This window comes from Apus apus, chromosome 4 (assembly GCF_020740795.1).
Source record: "Apus apus isolate bApuApu2 chromosome 4, bApuApu2.pri.cur, whole genome shotgun sequence".
NCBI classification, from domain to species: Eukaryota; Metazoa; Chordata; class Aves; order Apodiformes; family Apodidae; genus Apus; species Apus apus.
The window spans coordinates 95860209-95876932 of record NC_067285.1 but is presented as its reverse complement, the minus strand read 5'-3'; the positions used below and the strand labels follow the sequence as shown (position 1 = coordinate 95876932).

The 16724-nt window shown below is 40.2% G+C and overlaps 1 protein-coding gene across 1 annotated transcript; it reads right to left on the bottom strand.

Moving 5' to 3' along the window:
- Positions 1 to 8125: 8125 nt before the first annotated feature.
- CCKAR (cholecystokinin A receptor) lies at positions 8126 to 15580 on the bottom strand. The gene is made up of 5 exons (XM_051618429.1): positions 15303 to 15580; positions 14308 to 14559; positions 10991 to 11252; positions 9254 to 9381; positions 8126 to 8652 (listed from the first exon to the last, which is right to left on the bottom strand). Exons 1-5 carry the CDS (start codon positions 15421 to 15423, stop codon positions 8126 to 8128), a joined length of 1290 nt encoding a protein of 429 aa, XP_051474389.1. The 5' UTR covers positions 15424 to 15580.
- Between the last annotated feature and the right edge of the window lie 1144 nt (positions 15581 to 16724).

Below are 16724 nucleotides of genomic sequence, written 5' to 3'. Positions count from 1 at the left end.
AACAGACTGCTGCTGTCAGTCCTCAGAATGAGGTCACAGAAGCTCTGTACTGTAAAAGCACTTCAGCGAAAGTGAGGCAGGAAAGGCAATACCTATTTCATCCTATCTTTAACTTCATTTACAGGATGTTGGAGAAGAGTAGAGTGTTTCAATTACCGGTAACTGTTAAGCACCACAGTGGTGGGGGAAGGAGAGGAGTGGTTGAGGGAATGGTTGTTTCTTTTTTAAATAATCCCTTGCTTATATAGGTACTTTTTTTTTGCTTACCTGACTGCAACTGGGTTTTATGTTTTCTGAAACCTTTGTCACTGGTAGCTCTGTCTGATGGAGTATAGGTCCCTAATAGACTGTCATGCCTGTGGTAGCATAGATAAGGTCTGTGTTGGCTGGTGGACCACACATGCAGGTGCAGCTCTCTGTAGGTCCCACAGATGTGCTGTGTTCTGGGGTACTAAGCTTTGGGGACAGAAAAACATAGTGTTATATTCTCTGAACCCATCTAGAATATGCTAATGTGGTGGTGTAGTTTAAACTCAGGTGAGAGATGCCTGACTCATACAAGCATATACAGCAGGTGCTGCAGGCTAGCAGGGCTTTGTATGTGGCAATTTTTCCATGGCCATGAGATCACTTCTGCATCTGGCTTCTCTAGAGCATGCTGCAGGGACCCCCAGCTCCACTTGTATGCTCTGTCCTGCTGTCAGAATCCTATGCAAAGCCTATAGAAAAGAAATTCTTTATAGAATAGTTGTTTTATTTTCAAATCTCCACTTTCAACCTCGCCCAGAGTGGCGTTTGTTTTTCCTTTCATCTTGCTGCCCAGGGAAACTTGTCTGCTCCCCTCGTGTCCACTCCCCTCATGCCTCCTTCCCATACAGAGCGCACCCTTGTGGTTTCAAGAGGGTCTTGACAATCCAAAACCAGAAAGTGTTTGCAATTATTTTTTTATCTCCGCATCACATTGTCCTTTCCTTATTACAATCTTCCCCACACACACACTCTACAAGGCTGAAATGTTTCCTGTTCACCTGTTCTTCCATTCCTCTCCCAGCCCTATGTTTGGGCTCTGCAGAACTACGTTTCCAGCTGCAAGTGCATCAGATTCAACTTTGGTTTTAGTCACCGTCTTTCTAAATATTCACTCTTCTACCAGTCTCATTAATCTCTTACAAATTTCACAAAAGCAATACAGGACAAAGCTGTACACCTGCAGCTTGCTCTGTCGCACTTCACGCAGCCTCTGTAATTGGAAGCTTGTCAGTTGTCTCTTCAGTGTTGTAGCAAAGAAGGTCTATCCTGGTTTTAATAAATATTTCACAAATTCATGCAGCAAAAGAGTCATACTGGATGTTAATAAACATTTAATATCTTGTGGAAAACCCTTCCTTTCAATAAACATTATTTGACTTTCTACCCGCTTTTGCTTTTCATTGCTTGAGAAAAGGAAGGAAATAAATATGAAAGGAAAAAAAATTGCTTGAAAAATACCAGGGAACACAGAGCTATGCCTGACAGCCTCTCCTACACTGTATTGTTTTGCTTCAGTCAGTTGACATTATTTAAACAGATTTCCTATTTAATAAACACAAAGGCACTGAGATATGTTTTCTGGATCCTTTTCATAGGTCTGCAATCCTAGTGAAGTGCTAATTTTGATATTAGCACAATTTTCTCCTTGCTAAAAATCCACTGTGAGAACCTGTCTTATAGCCAAATGTTTGGTGGGTTTTTTGGTAGTGAGGTGAGGGCCCCATGGGTGTCTCTGGTAAGAAGCTGAGAAGCTCCCCAAGCTCCAAAACCAGCCAGGGATCCATTAGAGAGACAATAGATGCACTTCAGTGATTAACATACAAAAGACTTACATGAGACCTGAGCAGAGCTAGCAGGGGAGAAAGAGCTGTGCTGGAAACTGAGAGCAGTGCTGGGGCGGAGATCCCGAAGTTGGTGAGGAAGAAGGTGCCCAAGCAGAAGTTTCCCTACAACCTATGGTGAGATGGCAGGCTGTCCCCCTGCATTCTGTTACTGTGTCCAGTTCTGGAGCCCTCAACACAGGAAGGGATGTAGAGCTCTTGGAGCAAGTCCAGAGGAGGGCTACAATGATGATCCAAGGGCTGGAGCATCTCTCCTAGGAATACAGTCTGGGGGAGTTGGGGCTGTTCAGCCTGGAGAAGAGAAGGCTCTAGGGAGACCTTATAGCAGCCTTCCAGTGCCTGAAGGGGCTAGAGGGGCTTTTTAAAAGGATGCATAGTGATAGGACAAAGGGTAATGGTTTCAAACTGGAAGAAGGTAGATTTAGGTTAGACATTAGGAAGAAATTCTTTACTCTGAGGGTGTTGAGCCACTGGAACAGGTTGCCCAGTGAGGTTGTGGATGCCCCCTCCCTGGAAGTGTTCAAGGCCAGGTTGGATGGGGCTTTGAGCAACCTGGTCTAGTGGAAGGTGTCCCTGCCCATGCAGGGGGGTTGAAACTAGGTGATCTTCAAGGTCCCTTCCAACATAAACCATTCTATGATTCTCTGATTCATGAAGGAACATGGTGAAACATTCCCTGGAGGCATGTCGACTGAGTTTTGAGCCAGTTTTAGAGCAAGAAATCAGCTCTCGTTATGCCACATCTATCCTCAGTTTGGCTAAGAAATCCCAAATATCTCAGGTGTTGGAAAGCCCGTGACATGTTTGTAAGAGGCAAAGTAGCACTCCCAGCTGGTTGGCCAGTTCTCTCTTGGGTATTGTCATCTATTTATTGCAGTTGTTCCTGTGGTTTCACCTCTGCTTAATTCTTCACTTTGTCCTGAATGAGGGTTCTTACCAATTTCTAAATATTCACAGGACAAGACCACAAGCCACTGTCCATTTAATAATTTTTTTTAAAATTGCTTCTGACATGAAACCAGGAGCATAAGCAGCCCCTTTCCTATGAATTTAGGTTCTGTATATGTGACTGTTCTTCATGCTTGTTTTGTAGCAGTGGTATTTGTAGAACTTTCACAGGAGCTATGCAGTGATTTGGCCAGTTTTAAATCAAAGTTGCATGACTTCTTTCTATCAGGAGATATTTATTAGATTTTTAATAACCACCAAAATAGCTGGAAATAGGGGATGATTCCTACTTGATGTTTGCTACCCACTCATGCTAATGAAGATATTTTGTTCTCACAGCACACTGGACAACTGACATCTCATTATCTCAAAACTAGTTCTTTTTGGGCACAACTGGAAGTGGAAGCCAAGGGAAGTTCTTTGTGTCATAATTGTTTGCAGTGATGCAGACAACTCTTAGCAGGGATGATTTTCCATTAGGCAAGCAAAGCAGGAGCTTTACAGTTCATAAACATTTCTTGTGCATTTTTTTTCTCCTTTGGTAGGTACCAAACACAGCCTAACAAGCATTGCAGGGGGAAAAAACAAGTAAATAATGCTAGAAATGGGTCTTTTTATAAAATACTTAGACAAAAATTTTGCCATCTTTAGGGCATGCATTACTATGATGCGGATGTAACCGATGAGAAAAGATCCAGGGATTGACTGAATAAAAAGTTGGAGCTGTTTAACAGAAGTGAATAATACATATAGAAAAATGGATAGTAACACTATGGTCAGAGAGTGAGCAAGTTGCTGACCTACATACACATCTGAGTGAAGTGTGATTTCATTGGTCTGTGTCATATTTTAAGTGGAAGAGCAAGATAGTTTTCAACAAACCCCAAACAAACCAAAACCACCATCAACAACAAACAAAAACAATGCAAAAAAACCCCAGGTTATTTTATATACTCCCTACCACCTTTTCTCTGATGCTGTAATAAAAAGGTTACAGTCTCTCCTTTCATATAATCTGTACCCAATGCCATTTATATTTCTTCACTTGTCTCTTGAGAATAAGCAACTTTTGCACTAGGAACTGCAAGTTTCTCTCCACAACCATTTCATTTAGACTGGGGAAAAAACAAAAAGAGGCATGTTTACCAAAATCCTGAGAAATGGAAGAGGACGTAAGTACCATCCTTGGATCTGCCGACACTCTTAGTTTGTATATCTGGATTTGTATAAAAAGCTATCAGCTCAGGGTCCCTGAGAAAATAAAGGAGACAAGTAGCTGTTAAAATCCTCTCAGCACCTGAATTCATTAATTTTTTCATGAGGAAAAAGACATTTAAAAAACTGCCTTCACAATTGCAATTGTAAGATTACAAGATGGTTTGACTGCAGTCATTGAATGCCTACCATGTTCTGGTCTGTTTCTGCTCCTAGTGCAAGTTCATCTGACTGCAGATTATCTGTGATTCAGAAACACTAGCAGTGTTATATCCTGCTCTACATAGTTTTTTCATGCAGATTTTCCTGGCAGCCTCTATTTGCAAGGTCCTTTGAAATGCAGCTATCTTCAGCTCAGCCCTCTGCCCTAATATGGTTTTGCATGTGCTCTAAGCAAGTGCCTGCTTTTAAGAGAAATCTTGCTAAATACTGTTGGAAACAGTGTGACTGTGTGTTTATTTGCTATGCTTTGGCAGCAATATTTCTATATTGTATTATTTCAGTATAGTCTGATAATAAAATAATCTATTCCAAATCAGGAAATGTTGTGATGAGCCACATCATGAGAACCTGGGTTGCACCATCCCTGAGCTCAGAGGCAGGAGGGGATTGAGGAGCAGTTGGGAGCCCAGACAGCAGCACCAGCTTGCCGAGAAGGGCTTGACCACGTTGGAAAAGAGGCCACGACTGGTGTAAGGGGTTTGTAAACCTTTGGTGGCTGCAGTTCTAAATCTATATGCTGCTTTTCATTCAGAGCACGATATAGATCCTTAATTCGACCTGCACCAAGTGCTGTATTTAGCACTATTTTAGGCATCTAAAGCACACCCTAATAATAGAGAGTGCAAGCAATAAGGACAGAAGTAGCAAAGGGGAATTTGATGTTATTTAGCACCATAGTTTTGTCTTACAGACTAGTCTGTACTACTTGTTTGAGCACGCCAGGAGCCAGCATTCGAAGAGAGACAAGGTGCTAGCCCAGGCATAGCATTGTAAGAGGCAATTGCAGAACTTGCGTTGTGGGCAGAATACATTGCTTGGAGCAATGTGTTTCAGGAGCCTGTCGATCTGAGAAAATAGGGGGAAATGAAGATGAGAATGTTTTCTGGGGAAGTAAATCTGTAAAGGAATATAAACCTGTCAAAGAGGGAAAAAATAGCAACTGTTGGTGGTGGGAAAATAACCTAGAGACTGGGAAGGGTACAGAAGAAGGAAAGATGGTCAAATGCAGCTGAAAGGGATAAGAGAAAGACAGAAAGAGAAAAAAACCTGGGAGTGAGGGGAGAAAGGAGAAGAGAAAGAGTTCAGAGATTTATAGGCATTATACACCTGAAATTTATTTTTTTGTCCTTTGTCTGCTACATCTGGGAAGCAGTTTGCTTTTAGGTACTGCTCATTGTAGAATTAGAATTTTAGGTTAGGATTTCTCCCCCCCCCCCCCCCCCCCGCCCCAGCTCTTATAAATAAATGTTAAAATAAGGAGATTTTATGAGCTGTTTTATTTTGGTATGTTTATTCTACCCATCTTTATTGTTGAAGGCACATTGCTGCTAAGGCAGTACCTGAATTAAAGGTGCTGGAAGGATTTCAAGATTCTTTAGCAAAGGAAGGGCAAAATTCAGTGCTTGGAATGACTTCTGCAGTTCACAGACTAGGGAAAATGGCATTAAGTTCCATGTGGGTTGTAGAAAGGCTGGAATTTCCTCTGCTGAGAGACCAGGACAGAAGACAGTAAAATTACTGGATTGCAATATTGCATTTTAAAAACTTCCTGCTCCTTGCTGAAATTTGACTTAAGGCTCTGACTTTGGAAACTTGGTCAAAGAGCTAATGTGTCTGTTTTACAAGAAAAAAGGTATATAGGGAGCAGTGGAGGGGAAGAATGACACCTGCTCAGAATGAGGGTGGGACAAACACAAAAGTGACTGTCTTGGCACATTTCTAACCCTTCCCTGATTGACTGCCAACTGTCACTCCATCAGGATCTTCTCTTGCCTCCCTCCACTCATCACCTCCAAATTGTGCTCCCTGATGGTTACGAATGGGGAATCAGTCAGAGACTGCCCTTTTCAGCCACAGGTACTGGAGACTACGGAGGCTGTGACCTGATTAAGGCATTGTTGAAAATAGCTCTTTTCTTTCAACTGAAACCACTATCCTCAGACTAAACCACTGGGAGCAGGTGAACAGTGCACATACCGCTACGTGCTCTGGAGGTACCAGAGCATCCACAACTACAAAATTTACCTTTTAAAGTGCATACAGAGCTGTGAAGCAGGATGTCTTGCTATACAGCACCTAGTCAGCAATACTGACATCCAATTTACTATTAAAATGTGGGGGTATTTTAAACTTAAACAACAATTTGTAAACTATGTTCTAATATAAGTCCCAGCATTCAAATTGTATAGAATATTTTGCAACTAATTTTCTGCACTGGCTCTTCCACAAAAATCCCAAAGCAGCTGTGTTTGTTCCTTCAGTTTCAACACACAGGACAGGTTTGTAGAACATACCATCCTGCATCCTCAAGTGAAGTAAAATTTTAATTTCATTGTTACCAATTAAATCCCATAGTTTAATGAGGTGGATATTTGCAAAAGGTCAGATCGATGTCAGTAGTCTCAGCACCATTCCGGGAACAGTGCCACTTTATTAATGTGGGAGGCAAAACATTATTTCTACGGATTGTGTATAAATACTGTTTAGAAATTATTTTTTATTATTATTATTTTTTTAATTTCCTGTCTCTGGACAAGCTTGATGAAAAAAAAAAAAAAAGCAAAGCTGTGTGCTAAGTTGTACAGCTAAAGCATTTCAGGCAATAATTGAGGGCAGAACATGAATCTGAGTGCCTGGAACTCAAACTGTATTTCCAATTTAAAATCATTCTCTTAAAATCAAGAGATCAGATTTTCCTGATTAAAAACCTTGAGATGGGTTATATTTAATATTCACATCTACATTCCACACTGTGCTCAGTTTCCATCTCTGCCTAATAACAAGTTGTTTTTTTTAATTATACTGACTCAGCTAGAACGTACAAGCATCTCCAACAGGATATTTTCACAAAACAATATGAATGATGTAACTTCTCTGCTGAGCTTCACAGAGTAAAGGGTGTCACCTGAACACCCACATTCTCCTGTGTGCTGCACAGGAAAGAGCCTGAATTTGTTTCTCAGTAAAACACCAATAATTACATCATTCAAATATATTTTTTTCTATGTTGAGTCCTTTTACACATATGCGTAGTTGGGGAAAATAGTTATTCCAAGGTTTATCCCTGTGTGACAATTTCTTTGTGAGCCCCTGGGGCTCATCTACAACCTGATTGCTTGCCCACATGGGTGCTTGCAGCTGCACAGAAGAAACCACTCCTTCATGCTTGTTCTGAGGATTTTATTTGAACCAAAAAATACATTAAATTATGTTAAATGAAGAATTCATTGCGACCACAAAGTAATTTATTTTAATTTTATTTTTTAAAAAAGAAAGAAATAATTTCACTTAGAAGCATTATTTTCACATGGACAAACCCATTATCCCCACCCCAAAGTTCTTCTTTTAATTGACCATGACACCAAAATGATCTCAATGTGTACTAGCTCAGCAAAAAAAATGTGAAAAAATACTACAAATGTAATGGAGAATTTGGATTATGAGGCATAGATATTGAGGTGAAGACTGCAATACATGTACTCATGTTTGAGGAGAGTCTATTAGCATCTTGGAAATGTTAAGAGATACTGAGAACTGCAGCCAAACACGGAGCTAAACTGTTGACGTAAAAGATAGCAATTTTTACAGGAGAATTTATGACAAATAGAGCCTCTTCTAAGGCTTTTTATAAAGTCTCTTATCTTCAAAGAGCCTTCTTCCTCCTTTGTACTTTTTAAAAGAAAGAGATATAAAGCTCAAACAGTGATAGCATCCATTTCCCATAACATTCTCACTGCTTTTACTGTCAACTGAAGTGTTTCATTACCTCAGAACTAAATCACTTTCAGCTGATGCCACAGTCACTTTCCAAGACCAGGTGATAAAGGCTTGAATTTCTGTAGGCCACTGGCAGCCTCTTCTGACACAGCTCAGGGTGGCACAGATGCATTCATGTGCGTGTAAGAACATTTGGAGAGTGAAGCCCCTGTGGTCTTCCCCTCCTCTTCATCACCAATCTCTCCCCGTATCACAGGGGGCGTTTGCTTAGCGCAGCAGGTGAAAGTGGCTAGAAAAGCCATGCGGAAACGCTTGTTCATAAAGCAGTAGATGATAGGGTTCACGCAGGCAGAAGTGTAGGACAACAAGTGGATGAAGGAGATAGGAGCTCCTGAGAGACGCTGGTCTGCTGAAGTGGTGTCAAATGCGCGCCACGCATTGACACTGAAGATGGGAGTCCAGCAAATGAAGAACAAAATCACTATCACCATCAACATGCGGATGACGAGTTTCTTGGCCATTAAGTTGGCAGAAGAGCTGTTGCTTCTCACCCTGTCTATTTTGCTATGGCTACTAACAGAGAGCTGCTGCAATGGCATTTTCCTTTTTCTTTTGGTTTTGTTGAGGTAGCATCCATCTCCATCCTCATATTTGGCACTGCAGGTACTTGTTTTTCTTTCTGTACATATAAATTAGTGCTTAAATAGTTGGCAAAATATCTCTGAACAGTGATTCACATTAAAAAATGAAGAATGGAGTCTAAGTCTAAAAAAATAACATAACTCATTGCTCATCAAAGAATGCACTCATCTAATTCCAAGTCAGTTGTGTATCAGCTGCTATCTCCCAAATTTGTCACATCTTAAATCTATACAAATGTATGTAAAAGATGTAAAAACGTTATTCAAGTATTCACTGAAGATGGTTTTCAAAATTATATGCTTCTATCCTAACTTGACGATTTTTATTGTGGTGTTTATTGATCCTCACTCATGGCCAGAAAAAAAAATCAAAAATCTTGGTATTTCTATAACAAGCAAAATGGAAATTTAATGTATCCTGCCCAGAGTCTTTGCAAAGAGGCCATAGGTGAAGAATTATTTGCAAGTGAATAATGGAATAGGTTCAAGAAACAAATGCATCTGGCAGGTTCACGACCATAACTGACTATAATGTCATTTATGGAAGTGCAAAATTTTCCTTTTAGTAACCTCAAGATAACTGCTCGTATCTTCAACTTTTACTTTAAAAAAAGCCCCTAAAACTAAATGTATTGTTACCTCGTGAATATTTTCTCTGGCTGGCATCAAATTTTATTCCTCTGTAGAGTTCCAAAGAAATGAGGCCATACGCAACCATCATTATAATCCCAGGAATCAGAAAGAGTATGAGTAGCAGGAAAGTGTACCTAAAGAATCAAAAGACAAACTGACACCAAGTTTGTGTTGGTCTCACAGAAGAACTCATTTTTCTCCAGGTAAGAACTGGGAGGGGGGGCAGATTTTAAGCTTTTTCTGAATTTTTTTCATGCTAATACAAAGCATTGTTTGACAGCTCTGGAAATCAGAAGTTTCCCACCTCTTCTCCATCTTCCCCCAGGCAAAGTACAGGAACAAGGCTGTTGTGACTGCAAAGCATCCATTGCCCAGCCTTCGCAGCCCAGGGGAGATGGTCACTCCGCTAGTGATTAGAGGGGGCAGAAGGTCTCAAAGTGGGGCTCCCTGCTGTAACTGGATGTGTGTCGGATACTTTGTAGCTCTGAATGATGTTAAAATCGCCTTGCAGAAGCCAAATGAGCAGCTGCTGGTTCTCTGAGGAGCCCCTGGTACTGGCAGTCACAACTTCAGCGGGACCTGACTCACCAAGGGGCTGTGGCACTTGGGCAGGGCAGCAGCAGCTGCCACATGGGCTGCCATCCCTGGTGCCATGCAGAGCTCCAGGTAGAGATCCCTGGGCTGGCAACCCCTTCCCTAAAGGAAGCAGCTTTTACTTGGTTGCATGTCTGTTACACTCCTAGGCAGCTTCTCTAATGGGATTACAAGTTGGGGAAACCATTCTGTTTCAATGCATCCATGAGCCTATGTCTATCTGCTCCCTGGGACTTTGGTACCAACTTACTAACATACCTGGGAATCTGCAACAACACCACAGAGGAGAGAATTTCACCCTACACCCTCCATGTACTCATACTGGCAAATAACTCAGACTATCGAAAATATTAATACCAATTTACTATCTCTGTGGATACACCATTCTGAAGAGCTGCTTACTTTAATCTTGTTCCCAGTTGCAACTTACCTTCAGTAGCAAAAAAAAAAAAAAATCATACATCTTCTCAGTTCCAGTTAAAGTGTTTAGCTCTTATGCAAGGACACAGTAGCTAAATAATAGTGTAGACTGATAGTGCTACTATTTGCTTTGCCTGGACATGTAAGACTTGGAGCCCTGTCTCTCCCCTCATCTCTCTGCCCCAATTCTCTGTAAGTAACCAAGAGGTTTTGTTCAATTGTCAAGAAAGGCGTTTGCAACCTCACCAATTTCTCATATTCTACTTCTCTGCTTCAGAGAACCTTCAGAGAAACAAATGAACCGGCAAGGCAGCACATAGAGGGGAGCTTGTATGTGTTTGCGGTTTTCAAAGATTAATTAAGGATTTATCTGAAAATATTTAAGTTGAAATTATTTACGTTTATGTATAAATGACTGAAAGCAGCATTCCTACTTGAAGAGTGACACATGCTTTCTTTACAGTGATAGTAGGGGCTTAGCAGGCCATAGTGTGAGAATCTGCCATGTTGGGTATCATTCCTATGACAAGGGAGAAGTCATACAAGTGTCAAAATGTAAGTAACTTTAAAATATTATTTTTAGGGTTTTTTTACTTCTTAAATAAGCATTATGGAAGTGTAAATGTTTGCTGAAGGTTAATACTTGATTTTCAATAGGCTTAATGCTACCATGAAATCCTGTTTTCCACCAGATAATTATGCATTTGCTAACAGTCAGTTATGTCTTACCAAGACTGCTGAATGACATCACTGGGCCAAAGGAGACGACACATATTTGCTGTGGTGTTGTTATACTTGGTAAAAGGTACCAGTTTGCTGTAAATTGGGTATGGTGACATGATGGTGAAAGAAACACACCAGGTAGCAGCAATCACTTTCAAGGCATGAGATTTTGTCTGCCAGACCCTGGATTGCAGAGGTTTGCAAATGGCACTGTATCTCTCCAAAGATATAGCAACCAGGTTGAATGTAGATACACTTACAGAGACACCTATATATATAAAATAAAGAAAAAAGTTATTATTTTGTTTTAAAGCTTCTTGATATTTTTAATAGTTTTGATAACTTTCTGTATCCATATAGAAAATAAAATACTCAGCTAACGATTTATAAGCTAAAAGATTTATAAAATTCATACTGAGTAAGTCAGAAAAGAGTGTATGGACAATTAAGTGAATTAAGAGCTGGTTGAGTGACAGAACTCAGAGGGTTATGATCAGGGTTGAGTTGGAGGGCTGTAAGCAGTGGTGTTCCCTTAGGGTCAGTACTGGGTCTGGTCTAGTTCAACATATTCGTCAATGACCGGGATGAGGGGACAGAGTGTATCCTCAGCAAGTTTGATGATGATACCAAACTGGGAGGAGTGGCTGACACTCCAGAGGGCTGTGCTGCCATCCAGTGTGACCTGGACAGGCTGGAGAGCTGGACAGAGAAGAATCTAATGAGGTTCAACAAGGGCAAGTGTAGGGTCCTGCGCCTGGGGAGGAAGAACCCCATGCATCAGTATAGGTTAGGGGTGGACCTGTTGGAAAGCAGCCCTGAGGAGAAGGATCTGGGAGTCCTGGTAGACAATAAGTTAGCCATGAGCCAGCATTATACCCTTGTGGCCAAGAAGGTCAATGATATCTTGGGATGCATTAGGAAGAGTGTGGCCAGTAGGTTGAGGGAAATCATCCTTCCCCTCTGCCCTGGTGAGGCCACATCTAGAATTTTACGTTCAATTCTGAGCTTCCCAGTTCAAGAGAGACAGGGAGCTACTAGAGAGAGTCCAGTCAAAGGCAGCAAAGAAGATTGGGGGATTGGAGCATCTCCCTTATGAGGAAAGACTGAGAGAGCTGGGGCTCTTAAGCCTGGAGAGATGACTGAGAGGAGACTGTATCAATGTCTATAAATGTCTAAAGGGCAGGTGCAAGGAGGATGGAACCAGACTCTTTTCAGAAGTTTCCACTGACAACATGAGGTGCAACAGGCACAAGCTGGAACACAGGCAGTTCCATCTAAATATGAGGAAAAACTTTTTCACAGTGAGGGTGCCAAAACACTGAAACAGGCTGCCCAGGGAGGTTGTGGAGTCCCCTTCTCTGGACATAATGAAGACCCGTCTGGCTGCAGTCCTGAGTAAAGTGCTCTAGGGGATCCTGCTTTAGCAGGGGAGTTGGACTTGATGATCTCTAGAGGTCCCTTACAACCCCTGTGATTCTATGATTCCGTGTGGGAAATGGTTCTGAATCTTGAGGCTGATGTTCCTGCTCTGCACTTCTCTCACTCCAGAAGTCCAAGAGAAAAGATTCATTCTGCCAAACCATGCAATTCTGAAAACAGGGAAAGAAGACAATTTTTCCTCCTATTTTTTCTCTTTGCTGCTGTTGTTTATACACTCAAGTAAGCGCACTGAAATTAAAATAAGCTTTTCAAATTAGTGGAATTACACTGTTATTTACTCTTTTAACACAGAAGTTCATAGTCCCATATCTATTATTTTAATTTTTTTAGTATCCTGCTTGAATACTGATTTAATTTTCTGATTCAAGAGAATTAAATGTGTTATCACTTTTAAAATTAGGTGCTAATGGAGTTACAAAGGGGGAGAAATGAAGTCATGAAGCAGAATCTTTGTCCTTCAAGTACCCTTAATTTCTCCTGTTAATATATTATAAAATATAATGCAGCAGTCTGTGCTTCTTTCACTGAGGTGCCCCAATTTGTCACTGCAAGATTATAAATATTTCTTAGCATTATCACAAAGTTTTATTTCATGGCCTTACCTTTTATTAAATTATTTTTGTGGATATTCTAACGTGGGTCAAAATATAAAATCTTTACAGTTTGCTTCACACAAATTATGGGTAATTTAAAATAAAGCTTCATACCTTTTAAGATTGAAGACTAAGGTGATACAATGAATGCCAGTCTCTGTTTGTCAGTTGTAGACTCTGATAACCTGAACTGCTCATAGGAAATATGCACATTCTGACACTTAAAATAGAACATCTTCATAATGAAAAATTTCACATTCAAAACTATTTAACTGGATTTTTATAATTTACAGAGTATGAAATAAGAGAATGATGACAATACTTCAGTAATGTTTTATGGTGTTTATGGCAGCAATTCGTTATGATTGTTTAAACATGGCCTTTAGTTTTATTGGTTTTATCTACAAAAAGATGTTGGTTTCCCATTCGCACTCTTTAGCTGTGTACTTTCACATTACGTCAAAGTTCTCAAGGGCATGGGTTGAAAGGAGAACTGAGGTTTCTGTAATTAACCGAGGATCTCCCAAGGTAGCAAAAACTTCACATATGTTATAATCTTTTTTTTTCCTTGTTTTTCTTTTTTTTTTCTTTTTTTTTTTTCTCAAGCAAACACAGAGAGGTATTGGAAATGAGACAAAATCAGTTACACAGACATACGTAATCCAGGCATTTTGAAACTCCTGGCTCCGCACCCAAAGGAGGTACAGCACAACATATAAAAGTGGTGTTTCTTAAAGTCAGCCTGTAAAACCTCTACTTTTACCTCTATTTTCTGGTCTTCTGGTGAGCTCTGATCACACCTGTTCTGTTCTCAAAAAGCACTTGCTCTAAATTCCAGCTCCGCAAATGACACCTACTTGGGCCTATGTTTTTTTTCATGTATCACTGCTACCAAAAATCTGTGGACAGAATCTGCCCTTCGTGAGGATTGTGCAACCCTGTAACTTCTGATGGATGGATGATCTGAATGCTGCTAATAACTCTGTCAGAGGTGGGTAAGCAAGCACATGTGCTGGGTTCCTCTTTAAAGCTCTGATGAAACACACTCCTCCCTTGACCTGACCTGGTGAAGCACTTCAGTGTGCAGTTAAGTGGTGCCTCTCTGTGTTTTGCTGCATCATACTGGGGAAACTAGAACCACAAAGATTGGCACTACAAAGCTGTTTCTTGATGATTTTGGTAGCTCTTTGATGGTAGATGGAAACAATCAGCTTTTTACTGGTCTTCAAAGACCTTTTCACCTATCTTGTTAGTCAGCCTTCAAAATAAGTACAAACTTCCAAGACTTACCCATGAAGTAAGTGGCAGTTTTACAAACAGCACTACCAAAAATAAAATCCTTAAGCAGGTTGGGAATGAGGGTGAATGGCATGCAGAAGAGGCAGAGCATCAGGTCACTGACTGCTAGTGACAGCAGGAACGTATTGGTGACTGTTCTCATCCGCTTGTTCCTTATCAGCACTGTAATAACCAGAATGTTCCCCAAAACACTGAGCAGAAATATCAAACAATACAGTAGAATCCGAATTATCTGATGCAAATCTGAAAATTGTTACAAGGAAAAAAAATCAGTTATGCAACAGACAGGTCATAGACTAGTATGTTTCATCCTTTAATCAAAAGGCAAAGCTTTTCAAAACCCTTTCTGTATTCAGTTTTACTAAGGTTTATGTCTTTATACCAATGTGAAATCAGTGGAAGTTCCGAAATTCCTAAACTCATTCTGATCTACCTGAATTGTATAACATTGAAATACAATACATGCAATACTATGTGCACTTGAAGAGTCACGGTCTGCTTACACTACTTAGTGTCCACTATTCCCTCACTGTCTCCTTTATACAGAAGTAAGAAATGATACAGCAATCAAAAATATTTTATTACACCGATGATGTTTTTTCAGCCTGAGACTGCTACAATTTCGTATTTAATCACTTTCATTCATGGTATCAGACCAGGTAACTCCTGATCTGATGTTACTGAATAGCTCAAAGAGTAAAAATAATGTTTTTCCAAGTTCTTAGCAGGTGTGTTTACATGTTGCCCCAAATAGTGCTGCTGTTTTAGTTTTCCATTATATCCCAGTTTTGTTCTAGTTGAAATTTCAACAGGGAAAACCAGCACATACTAAATTCTTTCCTGCCTGTTTCTCATCTTAACTTACCAGCAAGCAGTTGATTTTGTACTCTCTCACAGAAAAAGCCTTGTGTAGCTGTTTCTTTCCATAGTATCCCTCCTTCCAGCTAGAAGTAAAACTGAAAAAAAATCTGTTTTTCTGTACATACCTTTAGAAGGATAAGGTGTATCATCCACACAGAAAAAAGTGTCATTCTCCAAGATGATATCACACAGGAAAGCAGTAATATTGGTACCATTCCCGAGGAAGCTAGCATCAACAATTTCCATTCTTCAGTATCCAGAGGTTAGCTTTGGTGAAGAAGTGGGTGGGTTTGTAACTATCTGCCCATTCCTTCAGCAAACAAATACATTTCTGAATGAAATCTTCAGGAGGAATAAGACGCAGTTGTACAAGGAAGCTCTTCCAACTCTCCGTCAGGAACACCTGGCACACAGAGTCCTGCTCAGGCTGAACAAGATTTATTCCGGTGGCACACAAGGCAGTTCAGAAAAGCACAGTGTGTGTGTGCACACACATTCATACTTATGCACCCACATATACACACACACACACATCTCCTCCGGTACTTTTTTAGATCCACCCTCTTCTGTTACTGGCCTACAGTTGGGATTGTAAACAGGCTAGAAAAAGATTACAGCATTAACCCCTTGCAAGATTGCTTCTGCTCACATCTCTGCAATATTCCTCAGAGGGAGTCTGTATTTCCATGGCCAATAAATCACGACCTGTGTGTGATGAGAGTGATAAATCTGTCTCTCAACCAATGACATAAAAAATGGTAAGAGTAGCTGAATAAAAGACCGGAGAAGAGAAAAACACAGTAATGATTTTACATGCCTTAAATGAAAAGGATTCTTATCTTCACATGTTTCGGAGCAGACAGAAGACTGGGTATACTCAGAAAAACAAGAGCTGTCACATTTGCCTCATTTGGTGAAGTGCTAGCTTCAACAGAGAATGCAGGATGTACCTGATCCAAACCCCAGTAAGTCAGAAAGACTCACTAATTTTAATGTTCTTGAATCAAAACATATGAAAGTATTGTATTCAAATTGTCAATTAATATAAGCAAAACCACATTTTTTCAATACAAGGACTTGTACATGGCTTGCATACAAACTCGATGAACTGATAAACTGCAGCACATTAGTTACACATTAGTATAAAACACAACAAACTCATGTAACATAAATATTTTCTTCTGAGTTGTGCTTTTTGAATACATAAACATTATCCTCTCTGAATTTTCCTCAGTCATGGGCTTTTAACTTCCAGCATACAGCTTGTTTATGGCCAAAAATGTAAATTGATACTATAAATTAATCCCTGCTATACCTCAATGGAAAACAAACTTCACATTTAAATTTCTTCTAGTTAAGTAGGCAGAACAATAACAGTCTCCTAATAACAGGTTTGGATCCCTCAAAGTTGACATACACAGATTGGAGGGCCTGGATTTCTTTTCCAGTCTTACCAGCCCTGCTGTCTAGTGCCTGGGTATGTAGGAGAGCAGATTAGAAAGTTGCATTTAAAGTTCAAATTTCTAAATTATATTTTTATGTATTTT